Source organism: Garra rufa, chromosome 1 (genome assembly GCF_049309525.1).
Source record: "Garra rufa chromosome 1, GarRuf1.0, whole genome shotgun sequence".
Taxonomy (NCBI): Eukaryota; Metazoa; Chordata; class Actinopteri; order Cypriniformes; family Cyprinidae; genus Garra; species Garra rufa.
Genome location: NC_133361.1, coordinates 27,670,505 through 27,692,583, shown reverse-complemented (window position 1 = coordinate 27,692,583; position 22,079 = coordinate 27,670,505). Strand labels below are relative to the sequence as shown.

At 35.6% G+C, this 22,079-nt stretch overlaps 1 protein-coding gene across 1 annotated transcript in view; it reads left to right on the top strand.

The window, feature by feature from the left end:
- The window catches only part of dock6 (dedicator of cytokinesis 6), a 68,435-nt gene that overhangs the window by 27,004 nt on the left and 19,352 nt on the right, over positions 1-22,079 (top strand). Inside the window, exons 13-28 of the mRNA XM_073830139.1 lie at positions 114-277; positions 886-956; positions 4,725-4,863; positions 5,200-5,301; positions 7,341-7,427; positions 7,519-7,750; positions 7,839-8,003; positions 8,282-8,454; positions 14,126-14,212; positions 14,396-14,491; positions 15,430-15,570; positions 15,746-15,859; positions 17,681-17,851; positions 18,247-18,386; positions 20,827-20,996; positions 21,186-21,334. Of these exons, the coding sequence (XP_073686240.1) occupies positions 114-277; positions 886-956; positions 4,725-4,863; positions 5,200-5,301; positions 7,341-7,427; positions 7,519-7,750; positions 7,839-8,003; positions 8,282-8,454; positions 14,126-14,212; positions 14,396-14,491; positions 15,430-15,570; positions 15,746-15,859; positions 17,681-17,851; positions 18,247-18,386; positions 20,827-20,996; positions 21,186-21,334 (2,201 nt within the window). The remainder of the gene's footprint in view (positions 1-113; positions 278-885; positions 957-4,724; positions 4,864-5,199; positions 5,302-7,340; positions 7,428-7,518; positions 7,751-7,838; positions 8,004-8,281; positions 8,455-14,125; positions 14,213-14,395; positions 14,492-15,429; positions 15,571-15,745; positions 15,860-17,680; positions 17,852-18,246; positions 18,387-20,826; positions 20,997-21,185; positions 21,335-22,079) is intronic.

The following is a 22,079-nucleotide window of genomic DNA, read 5'->3' as shown; positions in this document are numbered from 1 at the left end:
AGTATGAGTATCATAGGCTTTGGAAATTTAAATAGTAGTGCACACATAATAGCCCTGAATTTGGTAGTTTACATCATCTACAGGCTGCTCCTAAACCATCACTGGTCTGATAGAAAAGGGGTTAATTTATTCCATGTTTTTGCTTTTCTCTCCTTTCAGGAACCTGTTGTACGTTTACCCCCAGAGTGTCAACTTCAGTAGCCGGCAGGGTTCGGTGAGGAATATTGCAGTGAAAGTGCAGTTCATGGCAGGAGAGGATCCCAGCCAGGCCATGCCTGTGAGTCACTGATCACACCCGCACCCTGTACTCGCTCACGGCTCTAGTCACACTGTCAAAATGTATTCTTATGAAAAGACAAAAAAACATTTGGGATTATGTAAGTACATCTGATGCGATGATCTCATCGCTTAGATAAACTTAATTGTGCACAATAAAGCTCTCCAGATCCGTGCCAAGAATATGACAGCGCCTCCCTAAAACACATCGATCCATGTCACAGTATTTTAGCTTCAGCCAAACACACAGGCTTCAGATCTATTAAGAAGCGCTCTGGGAAATATTGGAGATTTTTAGTGAACTCACAGAACCTTTTACATTTTGTTGATCTAATCACAGATTTTAGAAACTCCCTAATAGTGTTAGCGCTGCATTCGCACACCAGTTGCTCACTTTGAAACATCTGTAATGTGTTTAGGGCCCAAGTGAGGCCATATACAGTGCAGGTACATTAGAGGCTAAATTAATTTTGTGATAATTAGAAAATCCATCCAGTGTTATGATTAGCGAGGGCAACATCATGGCTGAAATGTAACTCCCCAGTGACATCTAGTGGAGCCGTTAAGCTGTTGTTCACCAGTGCAATGTGATTTCCACCCCCTGAACAGGTCATCTTTGGAAAGTCAAGCTGTGCCGAGTTTTACAAGGAGGCGTACACCCCGGTGATCTATCATAACAAGTACAAACCTTTGTCTCATTCACTTTTCATTACAGAAACAACACTGAATTTCATTACATTTCCATACAGAGATAGTTCTTTTTGATCTATCTATCTATCATCTATCCATCTATCTATCATCCATCTATCTATCTAGTCTGTTTAAAAGAAGGCTGCAATTATTTTGATGAAAATACAGCTAAAACTGTAACAGTGTGAAATATTACAATTTCTAAATAACTGTTTTCTATCAAAAACAATTGGATGTAAATTGTAAAATTTCTGAAAGATCATGCAACACTAAAGACTGGAGTAGTAGTTGCTGAGCTTTTCCATCAGATGAATAAGTGAAATTAAATTGTATTAATATTTTACAACATTACTGTTTTTATTGTATTTCTCTTCAAATAAATGCAGCATTGGCGTGCATAAGAGACTTCTTTCGAAATCATGAAAAAAATCTTAATTATTCTAAAATTGTGTTTGGAAAATAATGTATATACAGTGCATGCATAATTATTAGGCACATTGATATTTCGGGGGTTTTCCAAGCACATTTGACCAATTCCAAAACACATCATTCTCAATAACTACTGTTAATTTTCTATTTAATCTAGGGCTGTCAGTTTAATGCGTTAATTTAATTAATTAGTTATGAAAAAAATAACATGATTAAAATAATTTAATGCAATTAACGTGCTGGCCCCGCCCCTAGACCTGTACACCATCTTATAGTTCATATAGTTTCATATTCCGAAAGAAACCATTTACTTCATTCCTGAATGAATCAGATGTTTGAACGAATCGACTTGAATTATTAAATGTCTCATAAAGACATTTACTACCACCTGCTGGCAGATTTAGCTTCTTATTTAGAGTATTATTTAATTAAAAAATAAATAAAAAGGCTAATAATAAAAATAAAAACTTTAAAGGGATATCTAACCCCAAAAAAATACATTCTGTCATCATTTACTCACCCTTGTGTCGTTTCAAACCTTTCTTTTACGGAACATAAATGAAAATATTTTGAAGACTGTTGGTAACAAAGCTGTTACTAGTGACTTTCATTATATGAAAAAAAAAAACTCAGATTATCATCTTTTATGTTCCATGCCTAAATGTTTATGTGTAATGCATTTTATGTTGAATCAACTAAAATAATTCTTTCTAAACCTACAATTTGTAATGTCTACTTGATACTTTCTCATTTAACACAAAAATAGCTTTAAATTATCTCTTGTGGGTATTTTACGATTTATTTGATTGATTAATCAACACATCATGTAATTAATTAGATTAGATAATCGACTGACTGCCCTAATTTAATCATTTATAAATGATATATAATTGTCCATGAAGGCTGGAAGTTGAAAACTCCTTATTCTGAGGTGTGCATAATTATTAGGCACATTTTCTTTCACAGACAAAATGAGCCTAAAAAGATTTAACTCACTAAAATTATTAAGTACCCTTGAGAAGGATGCAATACTAATGCAATACTAGAGTTAAGGCATGACCATTGGACAGCGAAATGCTCATTGGGGCAGCGCGATCAGAAAAAAAAAACAGGTGGTGAAGAAAAGGCTGCTAAAATGTTAACCGCAAAAGAATTAATGTGAAGAATTGGGTGTGAAACCATCAGCAACCATTTCAGCGCATTTAATGATTTAAAAAGAGTTAAATGGGTCATTCTACAGAAATGTTCACTTTTGCTATGGCAAGATGTCTTTGACTTTTTGACTTTGACTTTATGAATACGTATAATATTTTTTAACTTTTTTGTGCAATTATTTAAAAACCACATGTACCATTTTTGTGTCATTGGCGTTACCTTCTTTAGCAATATTAAAGGTTTTTATGAAATAATATTTCTCAATTTTGTTTCATCACATGTAGTCAGTTACAGAAAAATAATGAAAATGCAAGAAATAAGGAGATTGAGTTTTGTTTATTTAATCTGACAGAAAAAAATACAGTAACACCAGTGACACACATAAGACCTGATATACAGATCTTCACTGTTGTTACCCATACGGAAGGTAATACCAGTGACTAACACCAGTGAAAATTTGTATAAAAAATGCATTTTACAAAGTGGCTGCTGTAAGGTATCAAACCACGTGTTGTCATTATGGTATACTCACTAAATTAAGTAGTTTAATCCATTTGTGTTCTACTTCCCTACAATAAAATAGGTCATACCAGTGACTTTAACTAAAAGCTTCATATGAAATCATGAGATAAATGAGAACATTGAAAAGAGACCGTGTACATAACATGGGACTTTTTCATAGAGCTTCAGGAAATTGGAAGAAGAAAGTCGAGTGTAATTTTTATTTCAAATTAAACAGTTTTTGTTAAATGGTAACACCAGTGACAACTCCAGGGACCACTACTTTTATTATATATTGTATAACATTTATTCAGCATTTAGTTTAGCCACTTACAACATATATTTAATAGTTATGAATACATTGTTGGATTTTAAATGGTAGAAAAAACAGTTTTGACCTAAAAATAGAGCACTTTTCCTCTGTACATGGCTGTGGGAGTGAACGGTTTTGTGGTGCTTGGAATTCTACATAATTAATTTAAAAACAAATATTGCCACATTAATGGCCCAAGAAGGTGTAAATGTTCAAATAACTTATTGTTTTATTTCAAAATATAAAGAAATTGTAACCCTAAGGTGTTTAAGTGTAATATTTATGTAAAGGCTAGAGACCGAAAACAGGACAATTTCATAGACAAAACAAGCCGAAAACAGATTTGGGTCATTCAAAGAAAATGTTCCTAATAATTATGCACACCTAAATATAAGGAGTTGTTCGCTTCCAGCCTTTATGAACATATTATGTATCACTTATAGGTGATTAAATGCAAAATGAATAGTAGTTATTAAGATTGATGTGGTTTGGAATTGGTAAAATGTGCTTGAAAAAAAAAATATGACCAGGATTTCAACGTGCTTAATTAGGCACACAGTAAATATTATATGCAATTTTGTAATATGTAATCACAGTTCATTTTGTGAGTCCACAAGTTTTAGAAACCGAATCTTCCTCAGTAAAACTAAAATTATGATTTCAGTTTAGATCTTCACTGTATGCTTTTATTTTCCTAGCGTTTTAATGCAGTGTTTTAATATATAAAAAACAATATTAACTTAAATTATATTAATAATATTAATACCAACAGTTAAAGAGATGGTTCACCCAAAAATGAAAATTCTGTCATTAATTATTCACCCTCATGCCAAACCTTAAGTTGTTCATCTTAAAAACACAAATTAAGATATTTTTGATGAAATCCAAAAGCTTTCTGTCCCTGCATAGACATAGACACAACTGACATGTTCAAGGCCCAGAAAGGTAGTAAGGAGTAAGTAATGTTATAAAGCTACTAGAATACTTTTTGTGCTCAAAGAAAACAAAAATAACAACTTTATTCAACAATTTTGTCTCTTTCGTGCCAGTCGACGCACGTTTACAACAGTACCACAATGCATTTCATTAAAAAATATCTTAATTTGTGATCTGAAGATGAATAAATGTCTTACAGGTAACAACATGAGAGTAATTAATGATAGAATTTTCATTTGTGGGTGAACTATCCCTTTAATTTAAATATATTATTAATATATTAAACCAAACTAATAAATAATAAAAACTATTTTATTTAAAAAAAAATAATAATTTGAAATGATCCAGCGGCCCCCTATTTGGGCCCAGCCCCTCGTTGAAAACCGCTACAGCCTTTTTCAATCTCCTCTCTCCATCTCTGCAGGTCCCCAGAGTTCTACGAGGAGGTAAAGATGAAGATTCCTGCCAACCTCACCGACAACCACCACCTGCTCTTCACCTTCTATCACATCAGCTGCCAGCCCAAGCAGAATACCCCCTTGGAGACGCCGGTGGGCTACACGGTGAGAGAAGGACCCCCCTCTCTTCTCCTCTTCCTCTCTTTCCTCTCCTGACAGTCACTCTCCCACAGCGCTGGAGAAGCGCTCCAGGCTACCTGATGAAACGCTCACCTCCACGTGACCCTGTCCCCCCTCAGAGACACCCGGAGCATCCTTATACGTCACCTCCCACGCACTCACTTTTCCTGCTGGGATTCAGTTGCACCCTCCCCTGATTCTCCTTATGACACTTTTGAAATTGTGGCGTCATGTGATTGTAGGCCATTTATCGCATGCTAATGTTTTTGAACTGCTTGTAGGCTGTGCAGCTTAATCATAGTTCATGTTGTTTTTTTGCAGTGGATTCCCCTCATGCAACACGGCCGCCTGCGCACCGGCTCTTTCAGTCTGCCTGTCTCTGTGGAGAAACCTCCACCCAGCTACTCAGTCCTTACTCCTGATGTAAGACATTTATCTTGAACTGGTTATTTGTGATGCTTAGTAGTTGTGTGTGTGAAAATGAAAGAAGGGGAGATTGGGGGTCAATTGTAATTGTTTTTTTGTTTTTTTTTGTCTTTATAATTTCATCTTCATAATTCACAGACTACTACTACTACTACCTGCCATCTCTTCATATAATAAGCACTTTTTTAAAGCACTGGATATTTTAAGAATTTTTACAAATATAATTTTTTATTTGCTACTGATCATTATTATTAATTTAAATTATATTATTAAAAAATATTATAATTATTGTCATACTATTATAATGATGTTTAATTGTTAATAAGTATTTTTAGAAAATGATCAAATCTGGTTTTAAACTATATTTAGATGTATTACAAATTATGGAAAATTATTAACTGTAACAAAAATGACACTCTTATAACACTTTAAAAAAGAAAAGAAATTATAATAATAAATGGATTAATATTATACATAATATTAAATTTAATACAAGAAGCCATTGTTACTATCATCCATGTAATCATTTGTCCAACAATTAAGATAAAACGCATATTAGTTTCAAGGTTCAAAAGCTTCAATAGACAGCTGAAGAAAGATATTGGAGTAATGCTTTGCCATCACAGAAATGAAATGAAATGAAATTGGAATAATATTTCACATTATTACTGTAGCATAAGAGACTTTTGTCTAAGGGTTGACTGATATGTGTTTTTCAGGGACAATACCGATTATTGCAGATTGCCGATTTTTTTTAAACCGATATATATGTCTGATGTAAAAATGAAAATTAATGTCAAAATAAAAAATAACAAGGGATCTTACAAAAATGTTCTTTAAATTATTTTTTTATTATTTTGTCGGCAAATCAGTTTTGAAAATGATGATACCGATAACCATAAAAAAGCTTAATATCGGCACTGATAATCGTTCAACCCCTACTTCTGACAAAAGCATAAAAATATCTTACTTTAAACTTTTATTTGGAAAAATGTCATGTATCATTTTTAGTATTTATTTAACCACAGTATATTTCATGAGTCCAGAAGTTTCCGTAACTGTATGTTCTTCAGTAAAAACAAAAGTTATTGAGGGGTGAAAAATATGATTTTAGTTTAGACCTTCAGTGTATTTTGTTTGTTTGTTTTTTCTTAGCATTTTAATTTTGTTTTACTATAGTAAAAATAAGGCTAACATGAGTAATATTAATATCAATGGTTATTAATATTAATAAATATATTAAAACACAAATAAATAATTTAAATTATTTTATTCAAACTATTTTATTTTAAAACAATTTAAAAGTTATCCATTGGCCATCAAAATGATAATAATTGATCAATAAATTTCCACAATTTTTTCTTAAATCATTTTTTGATTTTTTTGTAAAGTAAAATTACTTTATTCCTTTTTTAAGCAGAGAAGCATGTTGTCGCTTGTTGTGACTAAAAAAATTCAACCCCTGGTCTCCCCTATACCAAGTCCATCATAAAACATATATGATGCACATTTTTTGCACTCCATTTAAGATGAGATTTGAGTTTTACTATGACAAAGTTTTTTTTTTTTTTTTTAAATAAACCAATAAAACCTGCTTAGCTTGACAGCAGTTTAACGACAGTCAGTGATGACTATTCTTTTTCAACAGCTCTGACATTTCATTATTGTGTTCTGGATGACAAAAGTCATAAAAATTTGGAGCCACATGAAAAGTGACAGATGAACAGAATTTTTGGCTTAAATAGAATATAGGGTTTTCATGCTAAATTCTAAAAATGTTTTTAAAGACCTTTTTAAAAAAAAAAATCATGAATGATTAAAAAAAAATCATATTTTTGCACAAAATGTGTTGGGAACTCTTTCAAAATTAAGTGTAAATGGGTAATTTCTGGCAAACAATGTTTTAATCTTGCATCCTAATTATCCAAGTTACAGACAGTCATTTAGGGACGAATTGCAACATCAGTTTGGCTGTAATGTCTGAGGAGGAATGTGAACATGTGCTGAGAATATGTTGTGGCTTGTGTATGTTTCAGGTACAGCTCCCAGGGATGAAATGGGTGGACAACCACAAAGGAGTCTTTAATGTAGAGGTGAAGGCAGCCTCCTCAGTTCACACACAGGTAATGAAATAAAAAAAATATCAATAAAAAAAATCAATAAATTCATTTCTGTATAAATGCATTTACACACATTTTTTCATTTGATGTGTAGGATCCACACCTGGATAAGTTCTTCACACTTGTATATGTTCTGGAGGAGTACTCCTTCCCTTTCCGGCTGAAGGATGTTATAATAACTGAGTCAAATGTGGAGACAGAGCTGAAGGCCAGCATGGCAGCTCTGAAAGGGGCACTGCTGGACACTTGCGTGCGCTTCCTGCATCAACTGATGAGCAAGCTCATATTGCTCATCGTACACCCTCCTGTCATAGCTGGACAGATTGGTTAGTAACACTGGATTTGGTGTCTGGTATTACTTGTTAGACACACATTTTGTGTGTAATCCATTTCCTCTCCTTCCTCTAAATCCAGTAAATCTTGGTCGAGCTGCTTTTGAAGCCATGGCCCTGCTGGTAAACCAGATCCATAAGAACTTGGAAGGAAACCAGGACCATCATGGCCGCAACAATCTGCTGTCCTCATATATCCACTACTGCTTCCACCTGCCCACAACAGAGCCTGTATCTCCCCCTTCTGGTGAGTGAGAAATACAGCTCGCAAAGGGCAAAAACAGTGCAAAGTGTGAGATTTGAGAAGAACTTTGAAGTCTTGAAAATGCCCTTTTGCTTGCCTTGAACCTTTTCAAAAGCTGTAAACGTTATTTAACCTTTAACCGGCACTAATTCATTTCTCTGGGGCTCAGTGTTTATGTATTGTAGCTGCTTCATTCACATTTATACTCTCTCTTGTTTGACCTCAAGAGCAGAATGCTTGTTTAAGTTCATACACTGAGCGCATCCCACTTTCTTCTTCAGTGGGAGCCGCTTCGTATGATCTCCCCATCCAGTATGCCACGCTTTCTAGGGCGACGGCGAGACCCAGTAGCCTGCTCTTGTCCCGCTCCAAGAGCATTAGTAACTCCAACCCTGACCTGGCGTCAACACCAGCTACCCCTGATGAGGAGGTGCAGAGAATCATCGGCAGCAAGGTGGGCGGCTCTATATCTTGCTTCTGATTGGTTGTTCAAGTTATTGCAGTTTGACGACTCTATCCTGTCTAGTTTCTAGTTGACTAGGCAGCTACATGGAATGGAACTGAGAAAAGAAGTACTTTAAGTGATAGTTTTGTTGCTGTCTTTTTAAACAGTCAGTTTCTGTTTTCTATTTTGTTGGTGAAACACTGGGGAACTAATCAGTAAAGTAAAATAGATATTTCACAACAAATTTAATTAACTAATCAGTGGCATAACTTTGCAAATCAAAGCTTTTACTGTGGAAAAATAAATGCTAGTTTGAAAAAATAACAGATTAACTGATTAATCGAAGTCGTTAAATAGTTAGTCGCCGCCCTACTCTGCACTCTCAAAGATTGATTGTGAGATGATTCCTGTGCCAGCTGTTAATTTCTCTGCTAATAATTGTGCTATGTTTTTGTTGTGGTGCTGCTGTTCCTACCCTTTTCTCTCCTTTACTGTGCCCCTGACTTGTTCCCCACCCAAATTAATTCTTGTTCCTGCACTTCGTCCCCACCCTGTGGCACCTGTATGTGGCTGTTCTGCCTCCCTTATGTTGCACTGTGGTTTGTGTTTGTGTCGTCGGTGGATAAGCAGGGGATAGACCGCTCACATTCCTGGGTAAACTCTGCTTACGCTCCGGGGGGCTCAAGGGCTGTGCTCCGTCGGAACCCCAACTCCAGCTGTGAGCTCAAGCAGGTGCCAATCAAACCCTACACCCTAATGTCCCTGCCTACTGCCTCAAACAATACATCCTAATAGAACCTATAACTGCCTCATCAACACTTAACCATAACATTTTTCATTACCATCTCAAACTCTACAACCTAACATAACCTGTTACCATCTTAAACCTTTAACCCTAACATTACTTGTTACTATTTTAAACTAACAGTAGTATTCCTTATCTTTATCCTAACCCTAACCTGTAACCTTAACATTACCTGTTGCCGTCTCCAACCTTTAACCCTAACTTTACTTATTGCTGCCTCAAACTTTTAACACCAACATTACTTGTCACTGTCTCAAATCTTTAACTCTAAGATTACTTGTTTCTGTCTCAAACCTTTGACCCTAACACTACCTGTTACTGTCTCAAACTTTTAACCCTAACATTACCTGTTACTGTCTCAAACTTTTAACCCTAACACTACCTGTTACTGTCTCAAACTTTTAACCCTAACACTACCTGTTACTGTCTCAAACTTTTAACCCTAACACTACCTGTTACTGTCTCAAACCTTTAACCCTAACATTACTAGTTACTGTCTCAAACTTTAAACCCTAACATTACTAGTTACTGTCTCAAACCTTTAACCCTAACATTACTAGTTACTGTCTCTAACATTTAACCCCAACATTACTAGTTACTGTCTCAAAAATTGAACCCTATCATTACCTGTTACTGTCTCAAACTCTTAACCCTAACTTTACTTATTGCTGTCTCAAACATTTAACCACAACATTACTAGTTACTGTCTCAAACCTTTAACCCTAACATTACCTGTTACTGTCTCAAACTTTTAACCCTAACACTACCTGTTACTGTCTCAAACTTTTAACCCTAACATTACCTGTTACTGTCTCAAACCTTTAACCCTAACATTACTAGTTACTGTCTCAAACTTTTAACCCTAACATTACCTGTTACTGTCTCAAACCTTTAACCCTAACATTACTAGTTACTGTCTCAAACTTTAAACCCTAACATTACTAGTTACTGTCTCAAACCTTTAACCCTAACATTACTAGTTACTGTCTCTAACATTTAACCCCAACATTACTAGTTACTGTCTCAAAAATTGAACCCTAACATTACCTGTTACTGTCTCAAACTCTTAACCCTAACTTTACTTATTGCTGTCTCAAACATTTAACCACAACATTACTAGTTACTGTCTCAAACTTTTAACCCTAACATTACCTGTTACTGTCTCAAATATTTAATCCTAACATTACTAGTTACTGTCTCAAATCTTTAACGCTAACATTACTAGTTACTGTCTCAAACTCTTAACCCTAACTTTACTTATTGCTGTCTCAAACATTTAACCACAACATTACTAGTTACTGTCTCAAACTTTTAACCCTAACATTACCTGTTACTGTCTCAAATATTTAATCCTAACATTACCTCTTACTGTCTCAAATATTTAATCCTAACATTACTAGTTACTGTCTCAAACTTTTAACCCTAACATTACCTGTTACTGTCTCAAACTTTAAACCCTAACATTACTAGTTACTGTCTCAAACCTTTAACCCTAACATTACTAGTTACTGTCTCTAACCCTAACCCCAACATTACTAGTTACTGTCTCAAAAATTGAACCCTAACATTACCTGTTACTGTCTCAAACTCTTAACCCTAACTTTACCTGTTACTGTCTCAAATATTTAATCCTAACATTACCTCTTACTGTCTCAAATATTTAATCCTAACATTACTAGTTACTGTCTCAAACTTTTAACCCTAACATTACTAGTTACTGTCTCAAACTTTAAACCCTAACATTACTAGTTACTGTCTCAAACCTTTAACCCTAACATTACTAGTTACTGTCTCTAACATTTAACCCCAACATTACTAGTTACTGTCTCAAAAATTGAACCCTAACATTACCTGTTACTGTCTCAAACTCTTAACCCTAACTTTACTTATTGCTGTCTCAAACATTTAACCACAACATTACCTGTTACTGTCTCAAACCTTTAACCCTAACATTACCTGTTACTGTCTCAAACTTTTAACCCTAACACTACCTGTTACTGTCTCAAACTTTTAACCCTAACATTACCTGTTACTGTCTCAAACCTTTAACCCTAACATTACTAGTTACTGTCTCAAACTTTAAACCCTAACATTACTAGTTACTGTCTCAAACCTTTAACCCTAACATTACTAGTTACTGTCTCTAACATTTAACCCCAACATTACTAGTTACTGTCTCAAAAATTGAACCCTAACATTACCTGTTACTGTCTCAAACTCTTAACCCTAACTTTACTTATTGCTGTCTCAAACATTTAACCACAACATTACTAGTTACTGTCTCAAACTTTTAACCCTAACATTACCTGTTACTGTCTCAAATATTTAATCCTAACATTACTAGTTACTGTCTCAAATCTTTAACGCTAACATTACTAGTTACTGTCTCAAACTCTTAACCCTAACTTTACTTATTGCTGTCTCAAACATTTAACCACAACATTACTAGTTACTGTCTCAAACTTTTAACCCTAACATTACCTGTTACTGTCTCAAATATTTAATCCTAACATTACCTCTTACTCTCTCAAATATTTAATCCTAACATTACTAGTTACTGTCTCAAACCTTTAACCCTAACATTACCTGTTACTGTCTCAAACCTGTATCTCTAGCATTACTTGTTACGGTCTCAAACCTTTAACTCTAACATTACTAGTTACTGTCTCAAACCATTAACCCTAACATTACCTGTTACTGTCTCAAACCTGTATCTCTAGCATTACTTGTTACGGTCTCAAACCTTTAACTCTAACATTACTAGTTACTGTCTCAAACCTTTAACCCTAACATTACCTGTTACTGTCTCAAACCTGTATCTCTAGCATTACTTGTTACGGTCTCAAACCTTTAACTCTAACATTACTAGTTACTGTCTGAAACTCTTAACCCTAACTTTACTTATTGCTGTCTCAAACATTTAACCCCAACATCACTAGTTACTGTCTCAAACCTGTATCCTTAGCATTACTTATTACTGTCTCAAACCTTTAACTCTAACATTACTAGTTACTGTCTCAAATCTTTAACCCTAACATTACCTGTTACTGTCTCAAACCTGTATCCCTAGCATTACTTATTACTGTCTCAAACCTTTAACTCTAACATTACCAGTTACTGTCTCAAACCTTTAACCCTAACATTACCTGTTACTGTCTCAAACTCTTAACCCTAACTTTACTTATTGCGTCTCAAACCTTTAACTCCAACATTACTAGTTACTGTATCAAGCCTTTAACCCCAACATTACGAGTTACTGTTTCAAACATTCAACCCTAAGATTACTTGTTACTGTCTCAAACGTTTAACCCTAACATTACCTGTTACTGTCTCAAATATTTAATCCTAACTTTACTTATTGCTGTCTCAAACATCTAACCCCAACATTACTAGTTACTGTCTCAAACTTTTAACCCTAACTTATTGCCGTCTCAAACCTTTAACCCCAACATTACTAGTTACTGCATCAAACCTTTAACCAAAGCACTACTTGTTACTGTCTCAAACTCCTAACCCTTACATTACTTGTTACAATTTGAAACTTTGAACTGTAACATTCCTTATCACTGTCTTAAACCTTTAACCATAACATTACTTGTTACTGTCTCAAACCTTTAACCATAACATTACTTGTTACTGTCTCAAACTTTTAACCCTTACATTACTTGTTACAATTTGAAACTTTGAACAGTAACATTCCTTATCAGTCTTAAAACTTTATCCCGAACATTACTTGTTACTTCTTCAGAAATTTAACCTTAAGTCTTATTTAACTCTAACATTACTTATTTCTGTCTTAATCCTTTAACCCATACATTACTTATTACTATTTATAAAGTAACATTACTTAATACTGTCTCAACCCGTTAAACTTTACATTATGTATTACTGTCTCTAACCTTTAACCCTAACATTACTTGTGTTTTACTGTCTCAAATCATTAACCCCTGCATTAACCCCTTAACGGCAACATTATTTGTTACTGTCTTAATTAACCCTAGCATTACTTGTTACTCTAAAACCCTTATCCCTGTCATTACTTGACACTGTCTCAAACCCTTAACCCAACATGACTTCTTATTGTCTCAGACTTTACCCAAATCTATTTTACTGTCCCCTACACCCTATCTTCCCTCATTCTCAAGTTTTATATGCTAAAATTCTTAGTCCAGCCCTAGTATTTCAGCCCTACTCCATATCATCCTGTATACTCTCTTTGCCTTCACTCTACTATTACTTCTGTAATCATACTCCAAAATCTTTTGCCAGCTCTTCTGCTGCTGTCCATTTGGCTTTATTCTTATGCATGTGTGTCTGTTTTTGAGGATGTGTGAGCATTTGTGTAGAAGGTGTTTGTTGTGTGCCGCCTCCTCCTCTTCATCAACCAACTCATCTCTCTTTCCTGTGTGCTGTACTCCAGCCTGTCAATCAGGAGAAACTTGGTAGAAGTGATGAAACAATAAAACCTAGGTTTACAATTCAATGTTGCACCCAATGCAATTAACTACTACAGTGTTACATCAATATGCTTAGATCCTCGATTACCTTTCATTTATTTCATACATATTCATGTAATAAGTCAGTTAACCACAAAATAAACCCCTTAAGGATTATACAAGACCTCAATCATGCTGTCAGGGTTTATTTTGCATTGATGACTGGCTGACTGTGCATTATTTCGTAGCATATAACGTAGCATGGATTATCTTTCATTATTTTGAATTTGTAAAAGGATCTGGGTTGGTTTATCTAGCAGGCGTTGTCTTATCCATCTTTCCTCGTTTTCTCTTATCTTTCTCTCTTCCGTTCTTCATCATTGTCATCATCATCACCACCACCACCACCATTGTTCTGTGTTCACCCACTGGTCTGCAGGCCAGTGAGCGTGCCTGTAATCGCATGTCTGCCTTCATCGAGACTGCCTCCATTCTCTCTCCTCCCTCCAGGCAGATCGCCAAGAAGGTAGAGCACATACTCATTTACTCACCTGTGCACTCTTCTATTCATCTCCTTCATTCACTCATTTATGTACTCACCCATTTATTGAACCACTTTTTGTTCATGCACACATATTTTTAACTATTTCAAAGTAGTCTGTCTGCATTGTGTATATGTATATTTAGTAATAATGCTCTCTGCATTCAGTTACTTCATGAAGAGTTGGCTCTCCAGTGGGTGGTGAGCACCAGTACTGTGAGAGAAGCATCTCTGCAGCAGGCCTGGTTCTTCTTCCAGCTCATGGTCAGTTGACCTCCAACCTTTTACATTTACTTCTATAACTAAAGTCAACTCACATTTATTTTTATAGCACTTTATACAATACAGATTGTTTCAGAGCAGCTTCAAATTAATAAAACCAGTCTTAAGTGTATGTTGTAAAACTGAATTTCAGCTGTAAAGCAGCTCTACAGAAGACAATAGTGTTATTATTCAGCTCAATTTAGTGTCAGTGCCACCGTTGTAAAGTTTAGTGCCATTATTCACAGGGTTTTTGCGGGTCCTTAAATAATGACATGAAGACAAACTGAGACAGACTAAGTCCAGAAGAACTGTGACAATGTCTCCAAGATGCTTTAAAAGACCTACCTGCCAGCTGTTTTAAACCCAGAGATTGGTCACACCTAATGTTGATTTAATTCATTTTATAGAAGTTAATTAATAAAGAAAACCTACTTATGACATTATTTTTGACAGCATCCTCATTTTACAGCATTTTTACAGTACAGTCCTGCAGCTTTCCAGGTAGGTTTCTTGAAGCAGCTTGGAGACGTTGCTACAGTTCTTCTGCATTTCATTCTGTCTTAGTTTGTTCTGTTTCTTGTCATTCCAGACAGACTGGATAATGATGAGATCAGATCTATGTGTGAATCACTGGCTGTTTTCAGACTCTTTGGGCAAACAAAAATCTCTCTGGATTATTACAGTGAATAGCAAAATGAATGTTTGGAAATGTAAACTGATATTTCCTACTGACACACTATAGCAAAATATAGAAATAACTGACTTAAAACCATTTTTAGCTGTTGAAAATAATAGTATTGTAATAATATTGGTCACCACTGTATAGTTTGATGTATTTCTAGATATTATGGTTTTGAAAAACCTAGTTTTCGGTGAGTTTTGTAAGGCAGAATCGACGCTTCAGATGGTATCACTCATTTTTCTGTGTGTGATAACAGGTGAAGAGCATGTCCCATCATCTGTTCTTGTCCTCACGCCTGGACATGCCCCGACGCCAGCGCTTCCCAGACCGCTTTGTGGATGACATTGCTGCCTTAGTGTGTGCCATCAGTGCAGACATAGCCAGCAGATATCACAAGGTAAAAGAGCAGCAGATCTCATTTGACTCTTGGAGGAACACAGACCTTATGTAAATAAGGGGCTGTTTGAAACTTAATAGTGGTTTCTACTCTGTTTTATGACTGTTTACTCTTGTTATGAATCAACATGAAGCATGCTTATCTTTGTCTGAACCAAATTCTCTGTGCGTTTCAGGATGTCGAGCTAGTGGAGAGGTTAAACAGCAGCTTGGCCTTTTTCCTCAATGACCTACTGTCTCTCATGGACAGAGGCTTTGTTTTTAACCTCATCCGCTCGTATTATAAACAGGTACGTGCACAAACTCACAAGCAGGCATTTTAAAATGTTAATTATTTTACCAAAATAAGAGGGATCATACAAACGGCGTGTTAATTTTCAATTTAATACTGACCTAAATAAGAACTTTCACAAAAAAGACATTTACATACAATCCACAAGAGAAAATAATAGTTGAATTTATAAAAATGACCCCATTCAAAAGTTTCCATACACTTGATTCTTAATACTCTGTTGTTAGCTGAATGATCCACAGCATTTTTTTTTATTTATTTATTTTTTTTGGTTTAGTGATAGTTGTTCATGAGTCCCTTGTTTGTCCTAAACTGTTAAACTGCCTTATGTTCTTCAGACAAATCCTTCAGGTCTCACAAATTCTTTTGTGTATTTGAACCCTTTCCAACAATGACTGTATGATTTTTAGATCCATCTTTTCACACTGAGGACAACTGAGGGACTTATATGCAACTATTACAGAAGGTTCAAATGCACACTGATGCTCCAGAAGGAAACACAATGCATTTAGTGGGGGTGAAGATCAGGGTATTTTTAACTTATTTTGTCTTCTGGGAAACATGTGTCTTCTGTAGCTTCTGAAGGGCAATACTAAATAAAAAAAAACATGATATTTAGGCAAAATAAGAAAAATATACACATCTTCATTCTGTTCAAAAGTTTTCACCCCTGGCTCTTAATGCAGTGTTTCCTTCTGGAGCATCAGTGAGTGTTTGAACCTTCTGTAATAGTTGCACACGAGTCCCTCAGTTGTCCTCAGTATGAAAAGATGAATCTCGAAATCATACAGTCATTATTGGAAAGGGTTCAATTGCACAAAAATGCTGAAAAACAAAAGAATTTGTGGGACCCGAAGGATTTTTCTGAAGAACAGCAGGCAGTTTAACTGTTCAGGACAAATAAGGGACTCATGAACAGCTATCATTAACCAAAAAAAAAAAAAAAACACAGCTGTGGATCATTCAACACAGTATTAAGAATCAAGGGTAACACTTTACAATAAGGTTCATTAGTTAACATTAGTTAACCACATTAGTTAACATGAACTAATAATGAACTGGACTTATACAGCATTTATTAATCTGTGTTAATGTTAATTTCAACATTTACTAATACATTATTAAAATTTTGTTAACATTAGTTAATGCAGTGTGAACTAACATGAACAAACAATGAACAACTGTATTTTCGTTAACTAATGTTAATAAAGGTTAGTAAATACAGTAACAAATGTATTGCTCATGGTTAGTTCATGTTAGTTAATACATTAACTAATGTTTAACTAATGAACCTTATTGTAAAGTGTTACCGAATCAAGTGTATGTAAACTTTTGAACAGGGTTATTTTAATAAATTTAACCTATTATTTTCTTTTGTGGACTTTATGTAAACATCTTTTATGTGAAATACCTTACACAGGTTAGTACTAAATAGAAAATAACACATATTTTGATTGATCCCTCTTATTTTGGTAAAATGATTAACATTTTGCAGATTCTGCAAGGTGTATGGAAACTTACGACCTCAACTGTACATGATTCGTTATGATGCTCTTCTCCATAATTTTATTCCTCATTTCTGCTGCCATGATCACTAGACTTTGTACACATTAACTGTAAAAAGTCTTATTTGCATAAGAAGGAGGTGTGTTTGCACCAAAAAGAATACATTTAAATACTTATACTAGCACACAGGGTCTGGTTTACATGGATCGCAAGTGGTTTAGTAAACAAGACGCGTGCAGATGAGGCACAACTGTGAATTCACCTTGGGTCTGTTAGTGACAAATGGCAGTTTGGTGCATTTGTGTGTCTACAGATTAATAATAAGCTCCACACAGCGCAGAACCCCAGCTCTCTGACAGCACTAAGGATGGACTTCATACGGATCGTCTGCAGTCATGAGCACTACGTCACCCTGAATTTACCGTGTGCCACCCTCAGTCCCCCCGCATCCCCATCACCCTCCACATCCTCCACCACCTCTCAGGTACACACACTCAATCTAACTCTCTTCAGTGTCTCATGATCCTTCAAAGTTCACACCAATGTGCTTCTTTTGCTGCTCAAGTAATGTTTCTTGTTATCAGTGTTGAAAACAGTTGTGCTGCTTAATATTTCAGGTTGATTAGAGAAAGTGCTCTTCTCCAAATGTTTATATAAACTGACCACATTCTCATACTCCACAGAAATCGTGTCAGCGCCGTAGAGTTTCCTGATTTGTTTGTAATTGTGTGTTGGAGTGTTTCTCACTCTAGAGTGTAAATCCTGTCATGATGGATGTTATGTTGCTGTCTGCTGTCTGTCTGCCATACAAGTGTCTGTCTGCACTTCACTTTATTGTGGCAAAGCTAAAGCAGATATTTTCTGTGTCTTCTCTTGTAGAGTTCAGCGTTCTCCTCTCATGTTCAGGATCAGGGTGTGGTCAGCATGTTCGAACTGTCTGTGCCGTTCCGCCAGCAGCATTTTCTTTCTGGTCTGCTGTTGGTTGAACTGTCACTCGTCCTTGAGCCGGACAGAGAGGGGTGAGAAACGTTCCTATGCTCACGCACTCAAGTATTTTACTAGGGATACACATACAGACACTTTCAGTTTATGAGACAGATTTACTAATAGCGTGCGCCAGCGCAAACCGTCTTTTGGTGTTGAAATAGTACTGTCAGGATTTACTGAAGACGTGCAGTGAACAATTGGCAATGAATATGCATTTTTATGAGTTTCCCTTACAGGCACAAAATTTTTGGAAGGTATTAAAATTAATCATGCAACAGAACTTACTATTATTAATGATTGATTACGAATTTACTATTACTTTACTATTTACTAATGTTTGCGCTTGTCAAATTACTGATATTTGCGCCATTATTGGTACTAAAGGGATCGTTCACCCAAAAATGAAAATTCTGTCATTAATTACTTTCCCTCATGTCGTTTAAGGACGAAAATGAAGACATTTTTGATGTAATCCGAGAGCTTTCTGACCCGGTATAGAAAGCAATGCAATTTAAATGTTTTATGGCCCAGAAAGATGGTAAGGGCATTGTTAAAACAGTCCATGCGACATCAGTGGATTAACCTTAATTTTATAAAGCTACGAGAATATTTTTGTGTGCAAAGTAAACAACAAAAATGACTTTATTTGACAATTTCTTCTATTCTGTGTCAGTCTTTGACGCACATTTTTGTACATTCTACTTGTTAATAGCGCCTGTAAATCATGTCCACAATACTTTCATCTGTAAATAATTTCCATAGTTTCTCCCTGTACATATCTCCCATAAGTGCACTTATAACTTATAAATTATACCTATATCCTGCACTTGCTGCTTATTGCACTCCTGGTTAGACCTAAACTGCATTTCGTTGCCTTGTACTTGTACATGTGTAATGACAATAAAGTTGAATCTAATCTAATCTAATCTAACATTTACGAGAGTAGCACGCGTGACTTGCAATTTTTTACCTTGCCCAATTAGTTTGAACCAGAATTTACTAAAACTATCTAAACTAAGAGAGATGGAAGTTTTATGTCAGAATGCCGGCTTGCGTAGTACTCTAGTGAATGGTGGCAGAGACTGACATGGAAGAGGAGAAATTGTTGAATAAAGTAGTTTCTGATGTTTTCTTTGCATACAAAAAGTATTCTCGTAGCTTCATAACATTATGGTTAAACTGCTGATGTCACATGGACTATTTTAACAATGTCCTTCCTTTCTTTCTGGGCCATAAAACATTTCAGTTGGGTTGCTGTCCTCAACTAAAAAAAATTCTGATCAACTAGTAGTCATTCATTTGAAGCATTAGTTGACTATTAGTCGCATGTTTATTAAAAAAAACATAAGTCATAATAATGGGAATTTAATTGCCTACATAGCCTAATAAGCGCTCAAGTGCACACAAAAAAACTTGCCACAGCACACGGGCAAAAATAATAATTAAGAATGCATCCGAGAAAAACAGCAAGGAGAATTTATACAAGATGAAGCCGGTAACATTGACATCGTCATCTCTGAAGTAGTAGATGCGCCTGTATGCATGTTTCATATGAATTACATAATCTGAGAATATTTGTTTTCTGCAAGTATACACAGAGTTTTGAAGTTTCGTCCTCAAGTTCACAGAGACCGAGATGGCATCCCGTTTGCTTTAATTAATTTACAAAAGCGCAATGTTTCGTTGTTATTGTAAGTGTTTACAGATTCGAAAGATTTATTACTTTTATCTGTATGACCAACATTTAGAGTATTTTAAGAGCAAGTGACCACACTGGCGCCTCCATCTGTCATGCAGTTCAACTCCGCACAGACGCTTCAGTAGGGCACATTTTTCTAGGTTAATATTAGTTTGACCAGCAATGTAAAGTTGCTACTACTAACGTATTTCAGAGGAAAAGCCATCTTTGAGGTAGCTGAATGCTCATTTAAATGTCCTGTATGATGTACTCTATTACCACATAGACCCGTTAACAATCTGTCCGTCATGGACTGCGTAACTTCTCCACTTCCTGTGGAATCAATTTTTCTGCGACTATTTAAATTTGGTCGACTAAGCCTATTCTCGTCAACTATTAGGGGCAGCCCTAGTTGCTGTCTATGCAGGGTCAGAAAGCTCTCGGATTATATATAAAATATCTTAATTTTCATTTTTGGGTGAACTGTCCCTTTAAATTATTAAATAATTATAACATGTATCTTTCAAGTATTTATCAGTGAAGGAAATCTTTAGTAGTCAATTTTCCAAGTAAACAGTGCATGATCAGTTGCAAGATATGGGAAAAATTATTACAAATTAATGATTGCTTGAAGTTTTTACCATGTTTGATGCCATTTAGTTTCCTATTTTGCCCTTAAATTAGCACAGAAAAAACGTTGAACTCTTTTAACACAATTTTATAAATAGGACTTTAAAAATACATAGACTCCAACACCTTAAATCACATCTCACGCCTCTTTCTCTCTTTCTCAGGCTGTTCTTCCTACACAAGAAGGCCATTAGTGCTCTGCATTCTCTGCTGTGCAGTCACGACGCGGACCCCCGCTACATCGACCCCCAGGTCCGCTCGCACATCGCCCAGCTCTACCTGCCACTCATCCCCATCGTCATGGAGACGCTGCCCCAGCTTCACGACTTCACCGGTTAGTGAGACCCTGTGAGCCGAGCGCCCACAATAGAGCGGCCCGCTTATCTCTCCGGTTATTTATATAAACTCTTTGTTTATGAGTTGAATAGTCTCTCAAAGGTCAGAGCTCCACAGAGTCATTAAAAACTGAACAAAAGTCCCATTTCAGTCGATATCTGTATCTCTCCACCTTTGTGTGTCCCAGACACGTCCCCACAGCGTGTACGTCACGCCTCGGCGCTCGTCGACGATAACGACCCAGACAACGGCACCATCAGCCAGTCTGTTGCCATGGCGATAGCTGGCTCACCACTCCCCCATTCCAAACCCAGCCCCTTCACTCTGCCATCAGTGGTGAGTACCTGCTCACTGAAAACTATTAATAACTCATGTTATGAATAGGAATGAAGGATGTGAATTCTTATATTTTTTTTAACTGTGGTATACGTTTAGTTTTTTGGGTTTTTTGAAAGTCTATTAAGGCTGCATTTATTTGACTGAGAATACAGTAATATTGTGAAATATCACAATTTAAAAAAATATTTTCTAGTTTGTAGAAAATACAATGTAAATGTAAAATGTAATTTTACAGTCATTGCTCCAGTTTTCAGAGTCACGTGGTCTTTTAGATATCATTCTAATATGCTGATTTGCTGCTCAAGAAACATTTCTTATTATCATCAATGTTGAAAACAGTTTTTCTGCTTAATATTACTGTGGAAACTGTTTTTGGTCACACTTTATATTAGGTGGCCTTAATTATTATGTACTTAAAGTGCAATGTACTTAATGTGGTCATATTGCATTGCAAAACAGTTTTGCTTCTATTAAGGTGGGATATGGGTAAGTTTAGGGGCAGGTTTGGTGGTATGAGTAGGTTTCAGGGTGGGTTAGGGTGTAAGGGTTGGTTCAAGAGTGGTAATTACAGAAATTAATTACAAATGTAATTACATATAGGTCTTTAAAAATATATAAATACAATGTAAAAACATGTATGTACACAATAAGTACACTGTACCAAATTATTAATTTAAATGTAAGTACATAGTTGTTAAGGTCACCTAATGTAAAGTGGGACCCTGTTTTTTTAGAAGGTTAA